At 41.5% G+C, this 26139-nt stretch overlaps 1 protein-coding gene across 3 annotated transcripts in view; it reads right to left on the bottom strand.

Moving 5' to 3' along the window:
- Positions 1-184: 184 nt before the first annotated feature.
- ube2o (ubiquitin-conjugating enzyme E2O) overlaps positions 185-26139 on the bottom strand; it is a 54016-nt gene continuing 28061 nt past the window's right edge. The window contains exons 6-23 of one of the 3 annotated variants that reach the window (XM_075462554.1): positions 25887-26030; positions 25507-25616; positions 24431-24581; positions 24189-24246; positions 23410-23572; positions 21690-21845; positions 21297-21451; positions 18914-19026; positions 18697-18825; positions 17982-18071; positions 17572-17896; positions 16960-17327; positions 16686-16878; positions 15662-15798; positions 6798-7001; positions 5479-5536; positions 3452-4277; positions 185-3076 (exon numbers count right to left, since the gene is read on the bottom strand). In XM_075462554.1, coding sequence (XP_075318669.1) covers positions 3049-3076; positions 3452-4277; positions 5479-5536; positions 6798-7001; positions 15662-15798; positions 16686-16878; positions 16960-17327; positions 17572-17896; positions 17982-18071; positions 18697-18825; positions 18914-19026; positions 21297-21451; positions 21690-21845; positions 23410-23572; positions 24189-24246; positions 24431-24581; positions 25507-25616; positions 25887-26030 — 3408 coding nt within the window. In that variant the 3' untranslated portion in view covers positions 185-3048. Of the gene's footprint in view, positions 4278-5478; positions 5537-6797; positions 7002-15661; positions 15799-16685; positions 16879-16959; positions 17328-17571; positions 17897-17981; positions 18072-18696; positions 18826-18913; positions 19027-21296; positions 21452-21689; positions 21846-23409; positions 23573-24188; positions 24247-24430; positions 24582-25506; positions 25617-25886; positions 26031-26139 lie in introns of all 3 variants that reach the window. The other 2 variants (XM_075462555.1, XM_075462556.1) reach the window with 2 other exon arrangements.

The raw sequence follows: 26139 nt of genomic DNA, 5'->3' as shown, positions 1-26139 counted from the left end.
AATGATTTAATTTAGTTAAATGCAAGCAACAGGTATAAGTATCACACTGAGCCAGTCTCAGATTGTAACGTTTCTGCAATTCCACTGAATCATATGAACAATTTGAGGCGTGTTCATGTGCATCACCTTTCCACACAAAACAACATTTATTTTATTTCAACAAACAGGCTTCATTGTTGCCAACAAATCCGTGGAGATGACCAGGACCAGCAGGGTGTTGGTCACATGCCTGCTGCAGCCAGAAATCTTTCAACTTTTAGAAAAGAGAAAAGCTCCTAAAACTGCCAAATGTTGTTTCATGGCTTTTTTTGGTCTTTCATGCTGATAAAGATCCAAATAAACGAAGGCAACAATGCTAATATGGTACTGCTTGCAAAGTTTAATACATCACTATACAGTTGTTTTAAAGCAACAAAAGTAAACCATTTAAAAAAAAGAAAAAAGGAACCTGAAGTACAATACACACTCAGCATTTTTTACATATATGCCTCAAGCATCCATGTGACTTGTTAGAACTCAAGCTTGTGTTAAATATATACTGTATGTACTCATATTTCAATATAATCATGATGTATGTACAGAAGGAATCAGGCTACAAATTATAACTTTATTAGTTCTTTTTAAATAATATATCAATAACAGGCCACTGTGGAGATGTAGACATCGTACAGTCAAGTCTTGTGTGTAGCCCATTAAAGAGGCTTAAAGCAACATGTTACATGCTTTGGCTGTAAAACAGCAGTAATAATAATAATAATAATGGTTTAAATTTGAAGAATATACACAGAAAGTACATAGTGTCATGGGTTTGATGCCCCGCCGGACTTTTACTTGTGGCTTCACATTTTCTGTTCGATAAGAGCATGAAGGTGAATGATGGCGCAGTGAGTCAGTCATTGGCCGAGCTGCACATTAACCAGAAAGTGTTTTTTACAGCTATGTACGCGCTCCGCCAACAACTGCGACCCCTCGCAAACGGCAGCAAAGAGAAAGGAAGAAAAAAAAAAAAAAAAAGCAAGAAAGCAAACGAGGTTACCGACACAGCAACGCGTCGGTCCTCTGTGAGCGTTAAAGGCAGCAAAATATTGACAAAGCAAAATCCATGGCGAGGACGGCGAGGATGCCTGATTGCCACATGGTGCAGGAGTGCCAATTTTAAAGGGTTGCGTTGGGGAAACATGGAAGACAACGCAAAAGAAAATACCCTCATTCATCCTTTTTGTTTTTCCTTTAAAGTCTCTTGAAACGAAGCAGCTCGTAGTTGCTCTCCTGGCACAGTGCGCTCCCTCTCCCATTCAGAGACACTTCTCAGCATCAAAGTTCTTTGTTCAAGTAAAACACCAGACAGCTGACGCCGGGGTGAGTTTGGATCATTGTAAGCACACGGGGTTTTGTTATAATCAGTGATTAAAAGAAGGATGATCACATGTCCAAAGAAAACTGAATCATTGTGCTCGAGGTGGAGAACAGTTTCTCCCAGGAAGCACAACTGGACCTAAAGACGAGTTTCAAAACACAATCTGAAGCAAAGCATCAGTTTTATGATCAACTGGACCATTTAAAAACCTTGATTTATCAATTCATTTTTCATCCACACTAAATGTATGCAAGGCAGGAAAAAGAAAAAAGATGCCAGCTTGAATTTTGCCTTTGTGCTATAAGTTGTGTAATATTCTCTCATGGTCAACTTTGACATTATGCTTAAACCAGGGAAAACACTGAATAACTAGTATGAAAGTAATTAGAACAAAGATATTACCAACAAACCTTCGGTGTCGCTTTTACTGTAGCTCGTCCTTCACGTGCAATCGGGAGAGGAAAAAATTCAAAACACAGCACTGGTTGCAGTAAGAGCGGGGAGGAGGGGAAACACTGAAGCAGGATTTTAGTGGTTGTTGGTGCGAGTCTGTGCCTGTGAGGATGTCTCCAGCGTGACACAAACAGCTCTGTACACAATAGTCTGAGATCATTAAGAACAATTCAAGTAAGGCAACATGTTGACAAGAGATGATGGAATGGATGCGGTGTGTTTACTCATTTTTTCCATTTATTCTTTAAATTGTGTCCTATGCAGTGATGTGGATTGACCTTCACAGAGGAGTGGAGCATTGTGGGTAAAGCTTCACTCTGTAACCATCACTTTAGCCTCTGTCAGTATAAAAACCTCAAATGCCCCCCAAAACACCACAGCAAGTAGTTCCCACTAGCTTAATTTCACAGAAAGTGAACGGAACTTTTGCATGTGCACAAACTACCTGTACAGCCACGGTCCTGCTGAGGCTGGCTGGCCTTTTTTTTTTTTTTAAAGTGAAATCGGCCAAGCTACAACAATCTGCCCTCCAGAGATGATTTGTATGTAAACTTTGTCACTCCATGTTCGCTGTGTGGTTCATTGGCCAAGGAAAATATCAGCAAGTAGAGTGGAAGGAGTGGTGAAGCGGTTGTGGTTGGCAGTCTTACTGACATTCAGCCTGTTCTGCTGTGAAAGGGTGTGTGTGTGTGTGTGTGTGTGTGTGTATATATAAGTGAGAATTTGGCAGAAAGCATAAAACCAGTGATTCCTATTTTTAAAAAGTCCTGGTGTTCAGTGTAATTATACACCACTTTTCCCAGACCAGATTGTCCCGTCGTTCAGTTGTTGCAGTGCATGATGGGACAGTGTATCATATCAGTAGTGCTACAGATAGACGCAGGAGGTGCTGGGCTTTGCAGTTTTTTCTGTGGTAACCAGCTAACAGGTCTGCTTTACATCCATCAGGCATGTTGAAACAGCAGAGTGGTTACCTGGCCAATTTCCACCTGCAAGGTGGAGGCTGCTGGAGGTTAGTTAGATAACAAGGGGGGCAGAGGAAGGTCCATGGCACTGAGTTTCATTTCATTCAGTCCTTTTTCATCCATGCCACCACCACTAAACTCAAAGTTCTTCTGAAACTCTGAGCAGCTCTGCTAAAAGCTCTGTTTTTACCTGCTTTTCTTTCTTGGAAACATGAAGGTTTTTACAGTATGAGGCTCCAGCAGGTTTGTTTAAGGGGGAGAGGATGTGCGAGGTCAACCATCACACTCATCCGAGGGGTCACTGAAGGAGGAAAAAAAGACAATATCAAGGCGCAAACCAGAACCTGCTCACACTCCTGGTCATAGGTCCTGTTTTCCAGCTGTCGTGCTTTCATTGAGAAGAATTATGGGGGAAAAAAGGCAATGTTACTGAGTTGAGGGCAGCCGGAGCAGTAAAGACTGAAAAATGGAGGTAAAGCATAAAAATGTGGGCAGTGCTGGGGCACAGTGCAGCTCTGGGTAGGGGTACACGAGACTAAACTTGTAACACCCTCTGATTATTTGTAATGGATCCTCCTCCGTGGCTTGAGGCAGATGGAAAGGTAAAGGATAAGGAAGAAGGAAAGAGCAGACAACAGTGCAGGTGTGTGTCAGGAGACGATGAGGAGGCACTTACTTGTCCTCTATGTGCTCAGGGATGCTGGCAGCAGCCAGAGCCGCTCGGTACTGCACCAGCACGCCTTGAACACTTTTCACAAAACCCTTCGAGAGTGGGAAGAGTGGAAAGCCAATGTCTGGGTAGCCACTTCCTTCTGGGAGGAAACTCCGGTAACTCTTTCTCCTTTTCTTTGGTCGCACCACTTGCTGGCTTCCTGAGGAAACCACCGCTCCTGCACCAGAACCGGGTTCTGAGGACCCGCTGCGGGCCGAGGGGCCGGGGACGGCAGAGCCGCCCTTGTTTTCAGCAACAGAGATGTTCCCCTGGGTGTTGTCGCTGTCCGAGTTCTGACTCATCTCTTGCTGAGAGGCTACCGTAGTGGAAGGACTGAGCCCTGAATCCTCCAGCTCCTCCTCTATGATGCTGCTGCCGACTCCTCCTGTGACCGCCTCCTCCCCGGGCTTACAGGGGCTGCTGTGGGCCACAGCCACGGGCCCCGATCCCATGGGCAGGTGCTCATCCAGCGGCTCCACGGACGAAGCTCGGTCCCTTAAGTGGTGACTTCTGGAGGACGAATGTGCTGCACAGCATCTCTCCGCAGCCTCGTTTAGCTCGAGCCACGCCTCCAGGCGGTGGACGAGCCGCCAGCCGCTGGAAACAAAGTGCTCCTGGATCTCCTGTTTGAAGACGTCCACAGGATGCTGGAGGAGCAGCGTCATGGACTGCACCATCTTGATCAGAGCCATCTCGTTGTAGCAGCGGCTGTTCTCGTATCCCTCCTGCAGACCTCGATCGCTGTCGAAGCCGGCCTCGTTATAGTACGGCTCGTTGACGAGGATGAGGCCTGCAGGCAGACAATTTAAACCGCAAACAAAAAGATTAAAACTAGAACGAATAAAAAAAGGTTTTGTATTTCTATTCAAGGTGTAAGTGTGTAGAATAAGCTAAATGAGAACTTAAAAAGTTCTAAAACAGTAGAAAATTAAAAAAAAAAAAAAAAAAAAAAAGGTATAAATCATTATTAATTGAAAATTATAAAACTATAGTATGATTGATGGACATTGTTTTGCTTTAAATCTTCTGTCATGTTCAGATGTTTTCTGTAAAGTTGTAAAATATCGGCTGCAGTTGTGTTTGCTCGTCTTGTTTTCTTGGAATCATATATAACGTGTGTATTAGGGCTAGGCACAATAAGTTTCTTTTTTTACTTCAGCCTAGACCCTTTTGGTCATTACATAGTCAAAGAAATCGATTGATGTTTATATCTTGTTATGTATTATAATGACCAAATAAAATTACCTTACCTTTTAGAAAAAAAAAAAAAACTGGTTCATTCACGCGTTAGAAATTTAGAAGCAGCGTTAGTTGGATATAAAAAAATTTAATTTAAAAAAATTAAGGAAAACACGACTCTGTTAGACCAGACGGCGGTTCAGGCAGATATATTTAGTAGGGCTGGGACGATATGCTTTGGTCACGATTCGATTTGTATCACGATTCTTGATAATTGCGATTCGATATAATCAGTAATTGCAATTTTCTTTCTCCTTAAAAAACAAACAAGTTGAATCGTACACTTCTAGAATGAATGTCGTTCCCATAAACAACGCACATCAGTCTGTGTCAGTCAGTCCAGCAGCTGACATTTATTTCAACTCAGACAAAAAGAGGCTTTTTTTAAAGTTTACAGTTACAAAATGAATTGAAATGTCCACACAGCACTAATGTGGGCTAGTTTTAACATAACTTAATGTAATGAATTGATGAAGTTTTTCTGGACACGGATATGACGTAATATAATCAATTCAGGGGAGAAAAATAGATTTTTAAAATCATCCCATGAAAAAATAAAAAAAATAAATCGCGATATGTCCATGAATCGATTTTTTCGCCCACCCCTACTATTTAGTTGAACCACTGACTGTGACACTGCACTTCTGAGCAAATGAACACATGAATAAAACATTCCTAGCTGCAGAGAGGAGAAGGGGAATGCAGAAGTGTGTGTGTGTGTGTGTGTGTGTGTGTGTGTGTGTGTCACTAACCTTGTATGGAGATTAGCACTTGTAGCAGGCTTGACTTGCTGGTCCATCTCTCAGTGCCCTGTGGGTCACACAAACCAATCAGGTGTCACACATTTTTTATTTTCATTATTTCAACAATACAATAACAACAGTAACCCCCCCCCCAGCAAACAAACCCTCCCAAGCCACCACCATCCATGCTGATCTCTTTTTGGTTACCAACATCTACTACTATGCTCCTTCATGTAGCTACACCATTAGCATCAGTGTAGAAGACACATAAATGAACTGTAGCAAAATTAGACACAGAAAATAGCTCCAAACAAGGTCGATACATCAAATTAGTAAAATAAGCAATACGTCAGAGAAATAATTGGTTAACAAAAAATAAATAAAACAACAATAAGAAGAAGCACTGTTCTGTATTTATCCATCACTACTTAAAACTTGCACCTCTCCACTATACGACCCCTTTCAGGAGCCCTTTAAAAAGTTCAAGTATTCGCCCCACTTTGCTTCATGTAGATCCAGTCTGCCCGGTCGTTTATATGACATTTTGCTGCATCTCCACAGCCCACTCTTGAAGAGAGGGCACCCCCCCTCCGTCTTCCATCCCCTGATAAGTACTGATCTGCCAGTAATGATACTGGTTTGGATATAACTTTTGATATGTTTATCCTGTCCTGTCAGAACTGAATGATCACCCAAAATAAATAATCTAGGGTTAAATGGCATTTGTGTCTCTGCAATCTCACATAGGTTATCGTAAATATTAGTCCAAAATTGTTGGACTTTATCACATGACCATAAAACATGAACTAAACTACCTTCCTCAGACTTGCATCGCCAGCAATTTGATGTGGGTACTAATGCTAATCTAAATAATCTGGAAGGAGTCCAATAAAAGCGATGTATAATTTTGAATTGAATGAGGCGCACTCTTGCATCCCTTGAAACTACTTTAATAGTTTTTTTTGTTTAAATTATTTTATTTATTTTTATATATATATATATATATATATATATATATATATATATATATATATATATATATATATATATATATATATATATATTTTTTTTTTCTTATTATTAATTTTTTTATTTCTTTTTAATGATTTTATTGCCTTCTTGTGATTTTATGTAGCTGTGAAGCACTTTGAATTGCCTTGTGTATGAATTGTGCTCTATAAATAAAATTGCCTTGCCTAATATTTTTACAGATTCTGTTCCAATCTTCATCCCTAAATGTCAGGTTCAGATCTGTCACACTTAAACACCCGTCTGTTTAATTGGAGGTCTAACTAGCAAGTTTTCTTGGAGAAATCTCACTGGCTCACCTTGCCGATCCAGGTGCCCAGCAGGCTGACGCAGACCTTTCCGTTGTCGTAAAGGTTGGGATTGAGGCGGCCACTGCACTGGGACAGGTAGCGAAACAGAGGTGGCACAGATGGGTAGATGTTCGGCAGCTGGATGTCGAACAAGAAAAGACCGTCCTCGTAAGGTGTTCGAGTTGGTCCTTTGATCAGGGCTGAAAACAGGTCCTGAGTCACAGGGAGAAAAGAAATAACTCGGCTTTAAATGTCTGTAAGTGGTGTCTTTTAAAGGAGACCGATGTTCCGCAGGAGTAAAAGGCAGCGTAGATACTTTTACATGAGATGTTGAATATAGACTTTAAAAAAAAAAATGTTTAGTCACTTGAAAATATGAAATGATTGAAGGACTTGTTTTAAATACCAACAAACTGTATTTACATCACCCTCCACTGTAAAACAGAATTACCACTCCAGGGTTGTACATCCCGTCAACAAGCAATTTACATCAATGTCTTTCAAGATACGCAAGAAGACTGAAGGAACTTAACAGGTAGGCCGCCAACAGCAACACATCCAATACTTTATTTTTTAAAAAGTCAAGTACTGATATCATTTCAAAGGTTCTACGTTTCAATACCAATGCATCATTCATAACTCTCTATCATGGAAATATTCCAGATGGATTGAGTAAAGCTGATAATTATCTTCTTAGGGTCCTGCTGGCAGCAAGTAAAAAGGCCATCACAAAATGTTGGCTGAAAAACGATGGCAGAAATGGCTTATTTGGCCAATGAGTGAGAAAGAATTGCACCAACAGTGAAAACGGGGAACTGTTAAAAAAAGGTGTATTTAACAGTTCCCTTTGCAGAACTCATCTTCAACTTTCCTGCTATTCAAATAGCCAACAAAACCATAGCAATTCCTGGCCTTCAGAGAAGATGCATTTTCCTGATGAAGGCAGAACAGTTAGCAAGCTCGGGCACAGTGCCTAAGACGTGGTTGCAGGGTTCAGGGGTTCTGCATCGCAGTACACTTATTTACAAAGTTACAGTGGCTATGTTCGAAACTGCCTACTTCTCCTACTACTCCCGCTACTCTTACTAACTTTAACTTTTTTTAAGTTCCTGGATGCATACTAGATTCTCCTAAATGTTGGGTATGCATCATGAGGTTACTACTCATACTCAAACTACCCAAGATGCAACGTAACGTGACGTCGCCGATCGTCATTTCCTGTCAAAACGGCAGTTTCAAGCTAGCTACAACGAGGGTAGGTTCACTTCCTGTTTTCAAAACAAAAGCACCGATTGTATCGTAATGGCTTTCCCTATGATAAAAGGCAACGGGTATTTTATTTTGGTGAAAATAACCGGAAGTGCGTTGCTCACTGCGGGTAGCTTTAGTAGCGCTGAATTCGTGGGAACAAAATTGTAAATAGCCGGTATTTTGTCAGGTTTTCAACACGTTGGGGATCTAAACGACTACTTTCTCACCTGAAAATGTTTCAAATGTTGCTAAAGTTTACAGAGTTTAGAGCTTAAGCGAAATCAGCTTCAGGCCGGCTGATTTCGGCTCGGGCAGGAGCGAAATGCATTGTGGGTAAACGCTCTGCATACTGTCTGATCGATGAGTATGCAGTATGTAGTATGCAGTATGTCGTATGCAGTATGTCGTATGCAGTATGTCGTATGCAGTATGTCGTATGCAGTATGTCGTATGCAGTATGCAGTATGCCGTATGCAGTATGTCGTATGAATGAATGAATGAATTTATTTGACTATTATTTTGTAAAAACATGGTACAGCAACTGAACCATACATTAAAAGAAATAAACAGTCAGGGATAACACAAAAAAGCCCTAAGGCTTATTTCCATTGTGGTCCCTGGATGGTAGGAAAACAAGGGCAAGTATGGCAGCATTCTTACATACATACACACATACATACATACATACATACATTCAAAACACATAGAAAAAGAAATACATTGAAATGGTTCTGAATACACCTGACACATAATATTGGCACTCAGTCTAGTATCGTTGTTGAAACCATTTTTTCAAGTTTCCCTTGAAACTGTCTAAACTACTTATTGCTTTGAGTAAGCCAGGTAACCTATTCCACAGTACAGAACCAATATAAGAAAAACACTCTTTGCCCATGTTTGTCTTAACTAGGGGAGGGACAGAATCTGTTGTGCTCCCCCTAGTGGAGTAATGATGAACTTCATTTACTTTACTAAAATAGTTTTTAAAATACTTTGGAACCTTCCCATACACAATCCTGTGAACCATGCACAACTGAATCAAAGCCACTCTATCCTCCACCTTCAGCCATCCCACCTTTTCAAAATGGGAGGACTCAAGGTGGGTTCTCATGGGGAGATCCAAAACCAGTCTAATTAGTTTATTTTGTGATGTCTGTAGCCTGTGTTTCAAATTCACTGTCAAACTATTATACCATGAGCCACACGCATAGTCGTAGTATGGCTGAATTAAGGCTCCTGCCAAAATAGCCAAAGTTTTTGTATCTAAATATTTTGAAATTCTAGCCATAAAACGCACTCTATGGTTTATTTTGGTGATTGCCTTCTGTGCCTGACTTATGCCACTTAGATTACTGTCTAAACACAGCCGAGGTAACTGACTGATTCCTTGGCTGAAATTTCAGAATCCCCTATTAAAACCTTAAAGGTTGAGGCTTTCTTTAATCTAATCTTTGAACCAAAAAGAATGGATTCTGTTTTTCCTATATGCAATGATAATCTATTGTCAGACATCCATCTGCTGACATTAAGAAGTTCAGCACTCTAAGTGATTGCTCAATAATATTTTTATCCTTATGGGAAACTACCAGTGCAGAATCATCTGCATATAAAAACAAACTTGATGAACAGACAGCTTTTAAATCATTAATATATAAAAGAAAAAGAAGAGGTCCTAAAACACTCCCTTGAGGGACTCCACAGCCAATACCAGCTGGGTGAGGCATAACACCCCCAATATCTACTACCTGCATCCTATTCCCCAAGTATGAACCCACCCATTTCACAGCCAAGTCATTAAACCCCATAGCCTTTAATTTATACAATTAAACACTGTGATTCACAGTATCGAATGCCTTCTGTAAATCTAACATTACCATGCCACATAATTTCCCATTGCCAACCTCTTTTTTAATGAAGTCCGATAAATAAAGTAGGTAAGAATCAGTGGAATGGGATTTTCTAAACCCTGACTGAAATTCATAAAGTATGTTTTGTGATGAAAGGAAATAATCGATTTGTTCATATATGATTTTCTCTATAACCTTTGACAGACTACTGAGGATAGAAACAGGTCTGTAATTGCCTGGGTCCTGCATACTACCCTTTTTATAAAGCGGAATTACTCTGGCTCCTTTAAGGTCATTTGGGAATCGTCCTTGACTAATAGAGCTGTTTATAATATGAGTAATGGATGGGGTAATGACTTCTGCAGAGTCCCTTAAAAACCTGGATGGGATAGCATCTAAACCAGTAGCTTTATTACAATCAAGCTTTTGAAGCTTCTCAAGGACCAGTGCTTCAGACACTTTAGTAAAAGTGAAACTCCCAGGTTGCACCCCTAACTGAGAGTAATAGTGTTGCACATGACTTTCCCCATATAGACCAGTCTGGACAGGTAGCTTCCCCACTAGATCATGGGCCACAGATGAAAAATAATCATTAAAGCCAGCAGCTACTATTCTCTTATCTGAAGTAACAGTATTACCAAGATCTAAGGTGATGTTGGAAATTTTTGTTTTCATCCGTTTGCTATAGCCAAGCTGCTCTAGGGATTTCCATAACTTTCTTGAGTCATTTCTATATTCCTTGATTTTTTCTTTAAAGTAAACCTTTTTAGTATTAGTCACTAATCTGTTAACTTCATTTCTTGCCTTTTTAAACTCAGACCAACTTTGTTCATCCCCCTTTGTTCTAAAATGATTAAACTTCTTATTTCTATCCCGAATTGCCTCGAGAATGTCATCATTTACCCAGGGCTCTGACCTCTGTTTTATTCTAATTTCTTTGAATGGGGCCACTTTATCAACTATTTCTAAAAACATATGTTTAAAAGTACACCATGATTCATTCACATCTTCACAATTCAGTACAAAAGACCAGTCCATCTGTTTTAACCTTTCATTGAATGTTTCCTTGTTGTAAGTTTTCATTGACCTGGCTTTAACAGAAGAATGACAATTAAAAACAACTTTCTTGGTTTTTCTTGTACAGAAGATGATCGAATGGTCACTAAGTCCATAATTAATAACCCCACTTTGCGCTATTTTAGACTTATCTGATACTAACACCAGGTCAATTGTAGTTTGTGTGTTGGAACATACACGTGTGGGTTCGTTGATCAGCTGATCTAAACTAAAAGAACGACACACATTCATCAAAGCCTTGTACCCAGGCATATCACGTTTCTGTATGTCAGTATTAAAGTCCCCCATAAAAATAACCTCCGTTTTCAACAAGTCCATTCGTTTTGTGCAATGTTCTTCTAAAAGTTCATAAAATTGGCATGGATCAGGCGGCCTATAGCATGCACAGATTAGAAAGGGTTTGCTCATTGGAAGCAAAATATCCAACCAGACCGCTTCAATCTGATCGCTGTGCAAATCCGTCCTATGATTAAAACCAATGTCCGCTCTCACATAAATGCACACCCCTCCCCCTTTGCGGTTTCTGTCTCTCCTGATAATCAAATAATTCTCCAAATCAACTTCAGCGTCCTTAATGGAATTGTCCAGCCATGTTTCAGTAAAACAAAAAATTCCAACCTTTCTGCTTTTGCTGAGGTGCCGAATCTCGGTGATTTTCGGCAGAAGGCTTCTGACGTTGAGGTGGAACAGGTGTAATCCACGCATAGCCAGGAAGGAATCAGGATTCGGCCTCTCACAGCCGATGCCCCCCCGGTTCTCAGGAGACTGCGGCCTCACCGCAGCTACGGGGTTACGAAGATTCAAGCTGGCCTGCTCACCGCCATGCTGTAGCTCGCCTCCCATAATCGAATCTCCGCGTCTTTCGCCAACTCCATTCCCACGGTAATTTCCATTCTCTCCCGCGACTGATATAACTTGCTCTTCAACATTAGGGCGACTCATACACAACGCCGCACCTGCCGAGGTTCTTTTAGATGATGTATTTCTCGGCATCGGACCTGGACATTGGTGTATATCGCCAGAAAGTAACAGGCAGATACAGATGATCAGATCTCCACCATTTACTTGATGTTTGTTGTTGTTCTTATCAACGCGCCTGGCCGGATACCAGCATGGATAGAGGAATGTGTCCATGAGTATTTTCTTGCCAAATCCTAGATGTTTGTTGAATAAAAAATTGTTTGGGTTCCCCTTAAAAGGTTGTAACTGTCCTGCAGACCCGATTTCAGGTCCCTTGTCTAAAAACACTTTTATAAACATGAATGTTAAAAGCACTACACGCACACCAAACGTACCACGCGCCACCTCCATTCACTGATGCACTAGACAGTATGCATGCAGTATGTCGTATGCAGCATGTCATATGCAGTATGTCGTATGCAGTATGTCGTTTGCAGTATGTCGTATGCTAGTGATGCGCGGGCCGGCCCGAGCCCGACGGGACCCTCGGGCTAGCCCGCGGGCCGGGTGGGGTCGGGCCATTATTTTCTTAGAATCCACGGGTTGCGGTCGGGTCGGGTCAGATCACAGACATCATAATTACACCGTTAAAATCACACCTACGCACATCCGAGACAGCAGAATGCCAATCGACAGCGTCTGCACTTGTGTACTTGCTCTCTCTCCCCCTGCGCACAGCACCAATGCTGAACACCGCAGAATGCAAGCAAACAGGCAGCCTACTCACGTGAAGCTCTCTCTCTCTAAATTCATATGACATGCACAGAGCTTGGGTGTCTGATGTGGCAACGAAAAGTGGAATTACAACCATAATCGTCAGATGGATGTGCTGCGGTCAAGACTTTAGAGTAGCAACTGTATTGATGCAAGGGAAATTAAGGGTGAATGCGCGCAGCTTTTGGCAGCCTATGACATTACGCACCCCCTTGCGCGGCCGCAGACAGTTCATTTGTGTTTAATAGGCCTACATAAATAAATACTTATTCATTTAATTTTTTTTTTTAAGCGGGTCGGGTGGGGTCGGGTTAAAAATCATTGTGTAATCTTTCGGGTCGGGCGGGCTGGGTTGGCTGCGTGATGGGTCGGGTTGGGGCGGGCCGTAAAAATCATCGGCCCGCGCAACACTATCGTATGCAGTATGTCGTTTGCAGTATGCAGTATGTCGTTTGCAGTATATCGTATGCAGTATGTCGTATGCAGTATGTAGTATGCAGTATGCAGTATGCCGTATGCAGTATGTAGTATGCCGTATGCAGTATGTAGTATGCAGTATGCCGTATGCAGTATGCAGTATGTAGTATGCAGTATGTCGTATGTAGTATGTCGTATGCAGTATGTCGTATGCAGTATGTAGTATGTCGTTTGCAGTATATCGTATGCAGTATGTCGTATGCAGTATGCCGTATGCAGTATGTAGTATGCAGTATGTCGTATGCAGTATGTAGTATGTAGTATGCAGTATGCAGTATGTCGTATGCAGTATGTCGTATGCCGTATGCAGTATGCCGTATGCAGTATGTAGTATGCCGTATGCAGTATGTAGTATGCAGTATGCAGTATGTCGTATGTAGTATGTCGTATGCAGTATGTCGTATGCAGTATGTCGTTTGCAGTATATCGTATGCAGTATGTCGTATGCAGTATGCCGTATGCAGTATGTCGTATGCAGTATGTAGTATGTCGTATGCCGTATGCAGTATGTAGTATGCAGTATGTAGTATGTCGTATGCAGTATGCCGTATGCAGTATGTAGTATGTCGTATGCAGTATGCCGTATGCAGTATGTAGTATGTAGTATGCAGTATGTCGTATGTAGTATGCAGTATGCAGTATGCAGTATGTCGTTTGCAGTATATCGTATGCAGTATGTCGTATGCAGTATGCAGTATGTAGTATGCCGTATGCAGTATGTAGTATGCCGTATGCAGTATGTAGTATGCAGTATGTAGTATGCAGTATGTAGTATGCCGTATGCAGTATGTCGTATGCAGTATGTAGTATGTAGTATGCAGTATGTCGTATGCAGTATGCAGTATGTCGTATGCAGTATGTAGTATGCCGTATGCAGTATGCAGTATGTCGTATGCAGTATGTAGTATGTAGTATGTCGTATGCAGTATGTCGTATGCCGTATGCAGTATGTAGTATGCCGTATGCAGTATGTCGTATGTAGTATGTAGTATGCCGTATGCAGTATGTCGTATGCCGTATGCAGTATGTAGTATGCCGTATGCAGTATGTCGTATGTAGTATGTAGTATGCCGTATGCAGTATGTCGTATGTAGTATGCCGTATGCAGTATGTAGTATGCCGTATGCAGTATGTCGTATGCAGTATGTAGTATGTAGTATGCAGTATGCAGTATGTAGTATCCAGTATGTCGTATGCAGTATGTCGTATGCAGTATGTCGTATGCAGTATGTAGTATGCCGTATGCAGTATGTCGTATGCAGTATGTAGTATGTAGTATGCAGTATGCAGTATGTCGTATGTAGTATGCAGTATGTAGTATCCAGTATGTCGTATGCAGTATGTCGTATGCAGTATGTCGTATGCCGTATGCAGTATGTAGTATGCAGTATGTAGTATGTAGTATGCAGTATGTAGTATCCAGTATGTCGTATGCAGTATGTCATATGCAGTATGTAGTATGTAGTATGCAGTATGCAGTATGTCGTATGCAGTATGTCGTATGCAGTATGTCGTATGCCGTATGCAGTATGTAGTATGCCGTATGCAGTATGTCGTATGTAGTATGTAGTATGCCGTATGCAGTATGTCGTATGCAGTATGTAGTATGCCGTATGCAGTATGTCGTATGTAGTATGTAGTATGCCGTATGCAGTATGTCGTATGTAGTATGCCGTATGCAGTATGTAGTATGCCGTATGCAGTATGTCGTATGCAGTATGTAGTATGTAGTATGCAGTATGCAGTATGTAGTATCCAGTATGTCGTATGCAGTATGTCGTATGCAGTATGTCGTATGCCGTATGCAGTATGTAGTATGCCGTATGCAGTATGTCGTATGCAGTATGTAGTATGTAGTATGCAGTATGCAGTATGTAGTATCCAGTATGTCGTATGCAGTATGTCGTATGCCGTATGTAGTATGCCGTATGTCGTATGTAGTATGTAGTATGCCGTATGCAGTATGTCATATGCAGTATGTCGTATGCAGTATGCCATATGCAGTATGTAGTATGTAGTATGCCGTATGCAGTATGCCGTATGTAGTATGTCGTATGCAGTATGTCGTATGTAGTATGTCGTATGTAGTATGCCGTATGCAGTATGTCGTATGCAGTATGCCGTATGCAGTATGTCGTATGCAGTATGTCGTATGTCGTATGCAGTATGTCGTATGCAGTATGTCGTATGCAGTATGTAGTTTCGAACACAGCCAGTGTTGGGAGTAGCGTCCGCTTTTGCTGAGAAATTATGAAAAACTGTTTGGCTGTTATATCTTTGGGTTGCTTTGTTTGGCAGCGTTTTAGAAGAATTACTAGCAATAAATTAGGAGAAATTTCAGGTTTTCTATTAAGACTTGGTACAAGGTACATTATTTTGAAAGTAAATATCCAGATATTTTCCTATAGGTGGACAGAGTCATCTGGTCTTTGTGCATCTTCACCTGATAAAAATACTAAACTTGCCAAATTAAATGTAATGTACCAATTAAACACAAAGTAAGGTACATTGTGATTATTCTGGTGGCATTAATGACATGAAACCTACCATGCGGTCTTCAAAGGTTTTGACCATGATGCCATCAGGCAGTGATGTTGCCAGCAGAGCCATTTCCTTCCTCACTGTGCTGAAAAACTTCTTTGCCTCCACTGGCTGAAACTCCATTTTCTTAAATGAGTGAGTATCTGTTACAGAATGACAGGACACGATGACTAAATAAGCATCAACGCAGAAAGAACCTTACAAATGCATCTGTACTTCTGTGGGAGCGTTTAAGATTTAAGAATTTGTTTAACTACAGCATGTATTTGTTTTTATTACGGAAAAAAATATCTGCGTGTTAAAGAGAACCATCTAGTAAAGGCAGGCCATCCTAAACCATTATCAAATCAAATCAAATCTATTTATATAGCACATTTCATGTACAAAACAATTCAAAGTGCTTTACATAAAATAAAAGCATTGCAGCAGGGAGTGGAAGAAGCATTAAAAGAATATAAAGAGAAACAAATAAAATAATTTAAATGAATTTAAAAACACGCAACAGTCAAGATAAGTTTAAAGATAGCGTGCAGATTTCATGCATAGACACATGAGAAAAGAAATGTTTTTAACCTGGATTTAAAAATGTCTCCATTTGGTGAAAGTTTAATCTCCACTGGCAGTTTGTTCCACTTGTTTGCAGCATAACAGCTAAATGCTGCTTCTCCATGTTTAGTCTGGACTCTGGACTGGACCAGCTGACCTGAGTCCTTGGATCTAAGAGCTCTGCTGGCTTTATATTCTCTGAACATATCACAGATTGTAAACCATCAGCAGGCTTTTAAAATCTATTCTGTGACTGACTGGAAGCCAGAGTAAAGATTTTAAAGCTGCTGTGATGTGTTCAGATCTCTTAGTCCGGGTTAAAACTCCAGCAGCAGCGTTCTGGATGAGCTGCAGATTTTTTGTTTAATGCTCTTTTTGGGAAGTCCTGTTAAAAGAGCGTTACAGTGATGGAGTCTGCTGGAGATGACAGACAAAGGTAAAAGGTAAAGAGGAGTGAAGAGTTCTTAACATCTTCATGTCTCACCTGGTGCCCACTCCAGCACTGAGAACACCTCTCCCTTGGCACTGGTGAAGGTCACTCCAGGTTTTCCTCCACTCTGTTGGCACAGTACTGGTGTGTCACTCAGAAACTCGCTGGGCCATTCTTGACCACCCACTGGAGTCTGCGGCTCCTGCTGGGGCTTTTCCTCTCCAGCTCTCTCAGCCTGAAAAGTAACCTGCAGGTAAGGCAGAGTCTTAACAGGATATAAAAATGTACCAATATACTGTTTACTAATCTGGACTTCAGAGATTACTACCTCTATCCCTGCGCCTCCACTCCCAACCGCCTCCACCACAGCTTCCATCTTCTCCTCCTCCACGATGGCCACGTTGTCCAGCGTCTTCCTCAGGTTCTCCTGCAGCTTTTTGATGTCGTCCAGGAAGCGTTTCTCCTTGGTTGGTTTTTCTGGGGCAGTTGATGTCACTGAACTCGCTACACTAGCTGCGGAAGCAGGTTCAGCAGAGGTCGGGGAGGTTGGAGAGCCCCCTGTCCACAGCTGTTCTACAGTCATATTCTTCAGACTCTCCAGGATCTTCAGGGCCTCTTTCAACTCCCTGAAGCCTCGAGAGGCACCGTCCTTGCTTGGCTTCTCTGCTCCATTGATTGCAGCTCCTGGAGTGGTTCCTAAACAGGCACAGTTTCTATGAATTTACTAAATTACTGCCAACAAAACTACAGACATGACAAAGAGGAGGGAAACTGAGGTTGCATTCCTCTCTGAATGCTTTTGGCTGGGGAGTCAAACATTTATAGAGTATGATTTATAGAGTTTTTTTTTTCTTTTTTTACAAAAAATACGATATATGATATGTTTTTCCATTGGAGGATATGATAAATACTTATCAAGTAATATAAATAAGCTCCCCACCTCCTCCAGAAGCAGAACTGGCCACTGCCATAGATGCTTCTCCCTCCTCTCCAGGGACTCCTTTAGTCGGGCTGGTGACTCCAGCCTTGCTGCCCTCTTGTGGGGGGATGATGAACGCTGTGGAGCCTGTGGGTGTGGGGGTGGGAGTCGCTGTGTCTGTGGCATCTGCATTGTTGACATGACTATCATCCTCAGTGGTCAGGCCATTGTCCGTCTCCCAGCTGTCGCTCTCGTCTTCCCACTCTTCGGTGGACAGAACGCTGCTCGTCTCCTCCACAGAGTCGTAATCCGTCTCCTCAATCTCAGACTCCACATTGTAGAGGTGCTGCGAGTGATTAATAGGTTGTCAGCAAAGGGCTTACCTCCAATGGCAAACAATATATCAAGCTTTATCAAAGATGTACATTTACCTGTGGCAGGACGACAGTCTTAGAGTTGTCTGCCCACACAACCTCCACTTTGCTACTGACATCCACCCTGGATACCTGGCCAACTGATGTCTGAGGGCATGTGGATATGTAGAGGTAATCATTACCAACACATTACCAACACATGGTACAAGAGTAGGATGAAATGCAGCACTAGTGCAACAGCAACTCAAAGCAAAAGTGCAAACAACAAAGAAAAACCTAACGAGAAACGTATTATAGGACAAATGTTTTTTTCCCCGTTCTGCTAAATTAAACAAAACTGCAAAGCTGCATTTTTCAGTGTGATAGCAAGTGAACTTGTGAGCTGCAAGAGTCGATTAGCCATTCTGTTTCCACCAGTAATAGACTAAAAGAAAAGGCAAATGTACAGTATTTCACCAACTTTCTCTCCAGAGCTTTTTTCTGTTATTTGTTCAGTTCATTTCAATTTGTTTGTAGCAATCAGCTGTGAAGTTGTGCCAACAGGGGCATCGACTCCCAACCAGGTGAGAGGAACAAGTTCAGCATTTCTAAGGTTTCAGTCCTGGTATCAACTTTCAATAAACAGACACATCCTGTTCAGTTCTGAGTGGTACATTTTCAGGTCGATTTGGATTTGGGAATTTGTAAATCCACGAATAGCTCTAGTTTGTACAGCTGTCCGACAGCATAGTGCATTGAGAGCTTCTTATATTTAGTTTTCTTATGTTATCACCTCATTTTCACAGTCATTCTGTCCGTTCTCAGAGTTCCATATTCTGATAACGATGTCCGTAGTACGGAAGTGGAAATCTGGATGATCTGCAATGTCATACACACTGACATCCTCCTCTACACCAATCACCTACATTAAATAAAACAAAAAGACAAATGACTATAATTATCACATACTTCTTAACCTCAATTACTCTTACACCGTCCTCATTACTAACCTCAACATCATCCCCAGAGGAGTTGAGTTTGATCCATCTTGCAACACATGTTCTGCCCTTGTGATCACCAGACTGGATCACACCGTACACTCCTGGGTCCTGCAGGGCTTGGGCTAAAGTGAGCATCAAAATGCATATGCAGGTCAAAATTAAGTATGCAAAAACAAGAGAAATGTTTTACTGCACATAAGAGTAACAACTGAAAATCTGGTAAGATGTAAAGCCACAAACTTATAACTCCATATGACAGAAAAATGACCAAGATACTGTAGGTACTACGTGGCAGAGAACACAAATCTATGGAGCCAAATCAGTTTCAATATTCACAAATGCGCAGGACAAGATTCACAAATGCGCAGGACAAGATTTACAAATGCACAGGACGAGATTTACAAATGCGCAGGACAAGATTTACAAATGCGCAGGACAAGATTTACAAATGCGCAGGATAAGATTTACAAATGCGCAGGACGAGATTTACAAATGCGCAGGACAAGATTTACAAATGCGCAGGACAAGATTTACAAATGCGCAGGACAAGATTTACAAATGCGCAGGATAAGATTTACAAATGCGCAGGACAAGATTTACAAATGCGCAGGATAAGATTTACAAATGCGCAGGACAAGATTTACAAATGCGCAGGACAAGATTTACAAATGCGCAGGATAAGATTTACAAATGCGCAGGACAAGATTTACAAATGCGCAGGACAAGATTTACAAATGCGCAGGACAAGATTTACAAATGCGCAGGATAAGATTTACAAATGCGCAGGACAAGATTTACAAATGCGCAGGATAAGATTTACAAATGCGCAGGACAAGATTTACAAATGCGCAGGACAAGATTTACAAATGCGCAGGATAAGATTTACAAATGCGCAGGACGAGATTTACAAATGCGCAGGACTAGATTTACAAATGCGCAGGACAAGATTTACAAATGCGCAGGACAAGATTTACAAATGCGCAGGATAAGATTTACAAATGCGCAGGACAAGATTTACAAATGCGCAGGATAGGATTTACAAATGCGCAGGACATGATTTACAAATGCGCAGGATAGGATTTACAAATGCGCAGGATAGGATTTACAAATGCGCAGGACAGGATTTACAAATGCGCAGGACAAGATTTACAAATGCGCAGGATAGGATTTACAAATGCGCAGGACAAGATTTACAAATGCGCAGGACATGATTTACAAATGCGCAGGACAAGATTTACAAATGCATTTCTGATGCATACACAAATATAACTTCATTTACAAGCTGCTTCTGGTCTGTGGACTTTGTTGCATTTGTGTGTGGATTTTGAGACTCCCCTGACTTGCGTCAACCCACAAATGTCTTTTTTTTTTTTTTAAACACGGAATGATCTGCAACCAATCAGATATCTTCCTTGTTTCAGCCAATCATAAGAACGCACCCAACGTGGGAGACCATTTACTCATAAGCCAATCACGTTAAGCCATTCACAAACTGCGCTATATGATGTAGCCGGTGGCGTGCTTTTCGCCGTGCATTTTTCCTCTGCGTTGTGTTGTGAGGGAATGAAAAACAGGGACTCGGATCCAATTCAACAGTTTTACTGTCAACAGAAATAGAAACAGTGAGCTCCGTGTGTGGGTGTGCGGCTCAACATCAGACACTCCAGTCAGCAGAAATGGCAATGACCGAAGCATGCATGTCCGCCCTACAGGATGCTCTCGCACGCACACGTTCACACTGCTACGTTATCAACAGGCAGAGAAGAAGGACAACCCAATAAAGAATAATACAAGTGGGGTGCATGTGAATTTCAGTCAGTTCAACATGGCTTCAAGCAACGACAGCGGAGCGGTAAGTGAAACATCTCATTTAACATGTTTGGCTACTTAATCCCCTTGTTATAAGAAGTTGCTTAGTTATTAATATTAATCGCTATAATTGCGCAACTATCAATACAAGCCAGCCAGCTAAGCGAGTGAGCTACGCTGGCACTTCTGCATGCCAAGAGGTTCAGGCTAGTATCTTTCCAGAAAGTTGAATTTCTTGAGAATAAAATGACTGTTTGACAGGGTCAAACCCAGCCCTGACTGCTGCAGCTCCCGAGCCAATAACTGCACAAAGGCCCGAGCTGCTTCCTCTGCTCGGGGCAACAGACCCTGTCAAACAGTCACTTTATTCTCAAGAAATTGACCAAAGTTAGGTCAAAAAGTTATATTTGTGTGTGCATCAGAAATACATTTGTGAATCTTGTCCTGCGCATTTGTGGATATTGAAACTGATTTAGCTCCATACATACCTGCAGTCCAGAGGGACAGAAATCTGACACATGCACAAAAATTTAACTTCAAATCTGATCAATAAGATGGTGATTTGAATAAAAAGCATCCTTACGTCGTTTGTCCACTACGAAGTCCCCGGGGCAAAACTCGTGACTGTCAAGGTGCTGAATGGGGATGAGGTCATTTGATCTGATCCCCTTCTCCACCCATCCGTCTTTCCACATCACATCAGCTGTGGTCTTTGTGGAAACAACTTCCACTGCCACCCTGAGAGGGAGGAAAACAAAAAAAGAACACAATACACACCGTTTTCACACCATAAAATTCACAACGTTTGCTAGCATTTACCCCCCATCCCAATTCTGTGTAGGCAGAGATCTGATATAATTTAAGTATAATGTGAGACATATTAATGCCACTGATTCAACTATATAATTATATAAAAATACATTACACCCTTTCGGGGTTAATGAGCTTTCAGTCTTTGCTCCCTCTGTTCACCCACCGGTCTCCAGGCTTGAACTCGCGGGAGAACTTGGTCCTCTTCTTCTTGTGCTTCCTCTTCAGGTTGCGGATGGAGAGCGGGATACTTTTCTTGCGATTGGTCCCCAGGCCGCCACTCTGGGAGGAGGCGGTGGAGCTCGCGGATGATGTCAGAGAGCTGCAGCCAGGTTGACATCACACACAGACATGCACAAAGAATTAAAGATGCTCTTTGGCCTTTGCATTTAAAAACATTGAAAAGTGTCTTAAGACCCTTGTGGGCTTTTGTCTAACTGAGAGGAAAAAAATCCATCCATCTAAACCAAATTTTTGTTTACAGAAATAGAGTTTAACTTTCTGTTTATGCAAAAATCTTTTAGGGGCACTCATGAACATAACAAGATACCCAAGACACAACTGTATAACAAAGTGCATTAAAGGCTGCCCAAATACATTTGACAATCCCCTCACATCTTTTGAAATTATTAAGAATAATCTACTACGGTAAAGCCTAGTGATGGCAAAATGAGGCTTTTTGAAGCATCGAATCATTTTGAACCATTGTGTCATAAAGTGGTTCACTACCCGAAGCTTCATTCAATTCCCTTGGGTGAAACCTACTGGCAGTCGCAATTGTTGCACCAAATGAAGCCCTGTGAATGTGATGCATCTCTTGTGTATATAATAACACAATAATAACACTTATGTGTGTTGTATATATGTGTTTGTAGTACCTCATTAAAGATTGAGTAATTTACCCATGAAATAATAATTTAAAAACGATTTTTGGTTTGTCATTCATATTTTCTTTGGGAGTGTGCTTGGTGTAATAAAGAGGGTGTTTGTGTTACTCCAGGTGTTTTTATTCAAGAAAAGTAGTTTTTGCTCAGTAGAGGGACTCAACCGGTTTCTTTTTTTTTTTTTTTAGATAATAATCTAAGCTTTATAATCTAATCTAAGCTCCAGCTTTGGAAAATACTCTTTCACAGGGAACAGAGGAGGCTGGTGTGACCAGGAACTGTTTGGGTCGAAATATTCCCACACTTTAGAACGCTTCCTCGATGGTTGCTCCATGAGAGAATAATCCAAAACTCTGAATATCAAAAAACAGGAGCTGTTCGTTACGTATAATACGTGTAAAACGGGGACATGAACCGGGGCTTCAGCCATCTTGAATACACTGAATCGCGGCAAATGTTCAAAGCGCCGCACATCAACTGGAAGCAGTGAGCTGACTCGGTCTGAATGAAGCAGTGAAGTGGTTCAAACGTCATCAGTGACGTCACATGAAGTGAGCTCCGGCCCACTGCTTCACCATAACCACCCTGGCGAGTTTGAAGCGTGCTTCGGAGCTTCGGTGTTGGAGGTAACATCACTAGTAAAGCCACAGGCAGCTCTTTGATTCAACCCTCTTTCCCACACACGGTATATCAGCCAGCTAAATATAAACTATTGGATCATGGTGAGAACGCTCACTTTCGCCACTAGATTTAACAACCCGAAGACCTCTTTTCAGAAAAGAACAAATCGATGAACTAGAAAAGTACAACGCGAAAAATGTAATAACCTTTGGAAGGAGACATTCTGTGAAAGAGTATCTGTCCCTTTTGCTGCTCCACCACAGAGAGGGAGACCTCATGTCGCTGCATAACTTATAAAAATAGACTTAAATGTGGTGGCTGACTACTTGATTGCAGGCTCTACAGTGAGCGGCAGGGATTTATCAAATGGCTCCCACAGACCTGGTGTCATCCGTGTCCTCTGCAGCCTCATCGTCAGCATCCTGCTCCCCGTGTTCAGCTGTGGTGTCATTGGTGTTCTGAGAGTCCAGCGGATTCTGCACGGGCACCACGGGGCCATTGTTGTTGGGATGAGACGAGTCTATCTGCTCGGATTTGTGCTCTCCTGGTGAGAGACATCAAAAGATCCAAAGGTATTTCAGTGTAACCTACGTATGGATAATCTTCTATAAGCAGCACATTTGACTGTACTGTTTAGTACAAAAATATAGTCAGGAAGAAGTAGAGTTATAGCTCATCAACATAAATTCTACATTAAATGATAAAATAAAAACTTCCATAAGTGGCAACAAATAACCTCATATTTTTCCCTTTGTTGTTATTTTTCTGTGGCTTCACAGCGAGGTAAACAATCACTTTCCATCTTCCTTGATAATGCACAAATGTATCCAAAATACTTCTCAAGTGTGCTGCACATCAGTACAATTTCCAGTTATACTGCTCCCTTTGTACCGAGCCCAATTTATGGAGACGACAGCCTCATGTCCACAGGGACTTTAATAATTCTGCCTGCTTCGCATGCAGACATTTAGTTCTCAGCTACTGTTGGGAGGATGCAAGCAAAACAATAACTAACACCAACCAAAAACAAAAAAAATGGTTTATTAATACGATAGTCTTTTAAATCTCGAAACAAATGGAAAAATATAACACAGAAATCCAACATTAAAACATCCGTTTGTGTGTTGTTGTTGTACAGTAACAACAGAGGTGTTGGGTACCTTGTGAGTCAGCATTTTCTGTCTTCTTCCCTGAATCCTTTTTGAACATCCTTTTTAACTGCAGGAGACGCACAGACACAAAGACAGTAAGAAAGCTGGAAGATGATCAACAAAAAAAAACAAAAAAAAAACTGATGTGCAAGAACTGTCAGAGTCTGTAAAACCAAGGGGATTCCACCCCTTGGAACATCCCTGCTCGTTAACATTTCCAGGACAACAATCTAGTGTGAACTTATTCACACCTTTCTGGCAACGGGGTCTTCCGGCAGAACGGGGGCACCCTCGGGTCCTTCACAGGTAATGCGCGTGGCTTCGCCTTTGGCAGGGAAGACATAGAGGGCCCTCTCCCCCAGCTGCCTCTGGGTGTGGTCATAGTAGCCCAGGCGCCTCACCCTAAAGCCAACCCAAAGAATGCCGTCATTTCAAACACCACAGAACTGTACTCTGGTCTGAAGTGGTTCACATAAAATAAAAGCATTGCAGCAGGGAGTGGAAGAAGCATTAAAAATACATAAAAGAATATAAAGAGAAACAAATAAAATCATTTAAATGAATTTAAAAACAAGCAACAGTCCAGATAAGTTCAAAGATATCGTGCAGATTTCATGCATAGACACATGAGAACAGAAATGTCTTTAACCTGGATTTAAAAATGTCTACATTTGGTGAAAGTTTAATCTCCACTGGCAGTTTGTTCCACTTGTTTGCAGCATAACAGCTAAATGCTAGCTTTATATTCTCTGAACATATCACAGATGTATTTTGGGCCTAAACCAGAGGTCTTCAACAGGGTGTCCGCGGAGGTACTGCAGGGGGGTCGCGAAATCTTTGGTTGATTAGACGATTTTTAATTTTTTTTTCAAACAGTTTTTTCTCACAAATTGTGTGCAAACGTGTGCCATCCACAGATGGTTTGAGGATTCATTGTCCCATCTACATACATGTTTAAAGTTAAAATCTGTGGATTATTTGAAAAGCTCAGTGTTGTATGCAAGATGTTTGTTCATAAATGGCAGTGGCACGGCCACCCTGTACCTTGCACATGTTTAAAATAAAAACATGAATATATTAACCTGTGTATTATTTGAATAGCTTAGTATTGAATGTACAATAACAGAGCAGCTATGTTTATACACGGCACTAGGCCCCCGTTAAATATAAAACACAATTGTATGCCATATAAATAGTAGGGGGGTCCCTGCTCCAACTCTCCATCAGTTTGGGGGTCCCTGGCCTGAAAAACGTTGAAGACCCCTGGCCTAAACCGTTCTGGGATTTGTAAATCCCATGCAAGTAGTGGATGAATAAGGGTCCTGACCTGCAGAGGTTTTCCTGTGCGATGGCGGATGGAGGTGGGTAAACGCTGTCGGAGCCTTTTGGGGAGTAGCTCTTTGTGATCCACGTGACTTTCAACTCGACCACCTTCACCTGAGGGAGAAGCCTTGGGGTGAGCATTTCAACAACTGAAGATACAATACGGTAAGCAAATACAGATCGTTGAAGTCTACATTTGTTATGCGGTTTGTTATAAATAAATAAAAATATTTTTTTTAAAAAGAATGAAAAATTCAAGAGAAACTTTTCAAAAATCCTTAAATTGCACAAGATATTAAAATTTAGATAACAACCAAATGCTGTAAATGGATTGCTTTTCACACACAGATGCTATTAAAGAAAGCACCATTATCACTGCCTCACCTCTTCTACAACCACTCTGAATTTGCACTTCCTGCTGAGGACAGGTTTGACCCCCGAGAGCCACTGTACATTAGAGAAGACTTTGGCTGGACCAATCAGGACCTGGCCTGGGTAAAAACCGTAGGCCTCATCAAAGAACAAACCCTGTGAGAGAGCACAGTGACAAGCTCATCAACAAGAGAGATTACCAAAGAAAGAATGTGCTTTGTCGTGTCTACAACGTGGAAAAACTTGAAAAAAAAAGTGCGGTAAA

This window comes from Odontesthes bonariensis, chromosome 4 (assembly GCF_027942865.1).
Source record: "Odontesthes bonariensis isolate fOdoBon6 chromosome 4, fOdoBon6.hap1, whole genome shotgun sequence".
Taxonomy (NCBI): domain Eukaryota; kingdom Metazoa; phylum Chordata; class Actinopteri; order Atheriniformes; family Atherinopsidae; genus Odontesthes; species Odontesthes bonariensis.
This window is presented reverse-complemented; position numbering and strand designations above follow the sequence as displayed.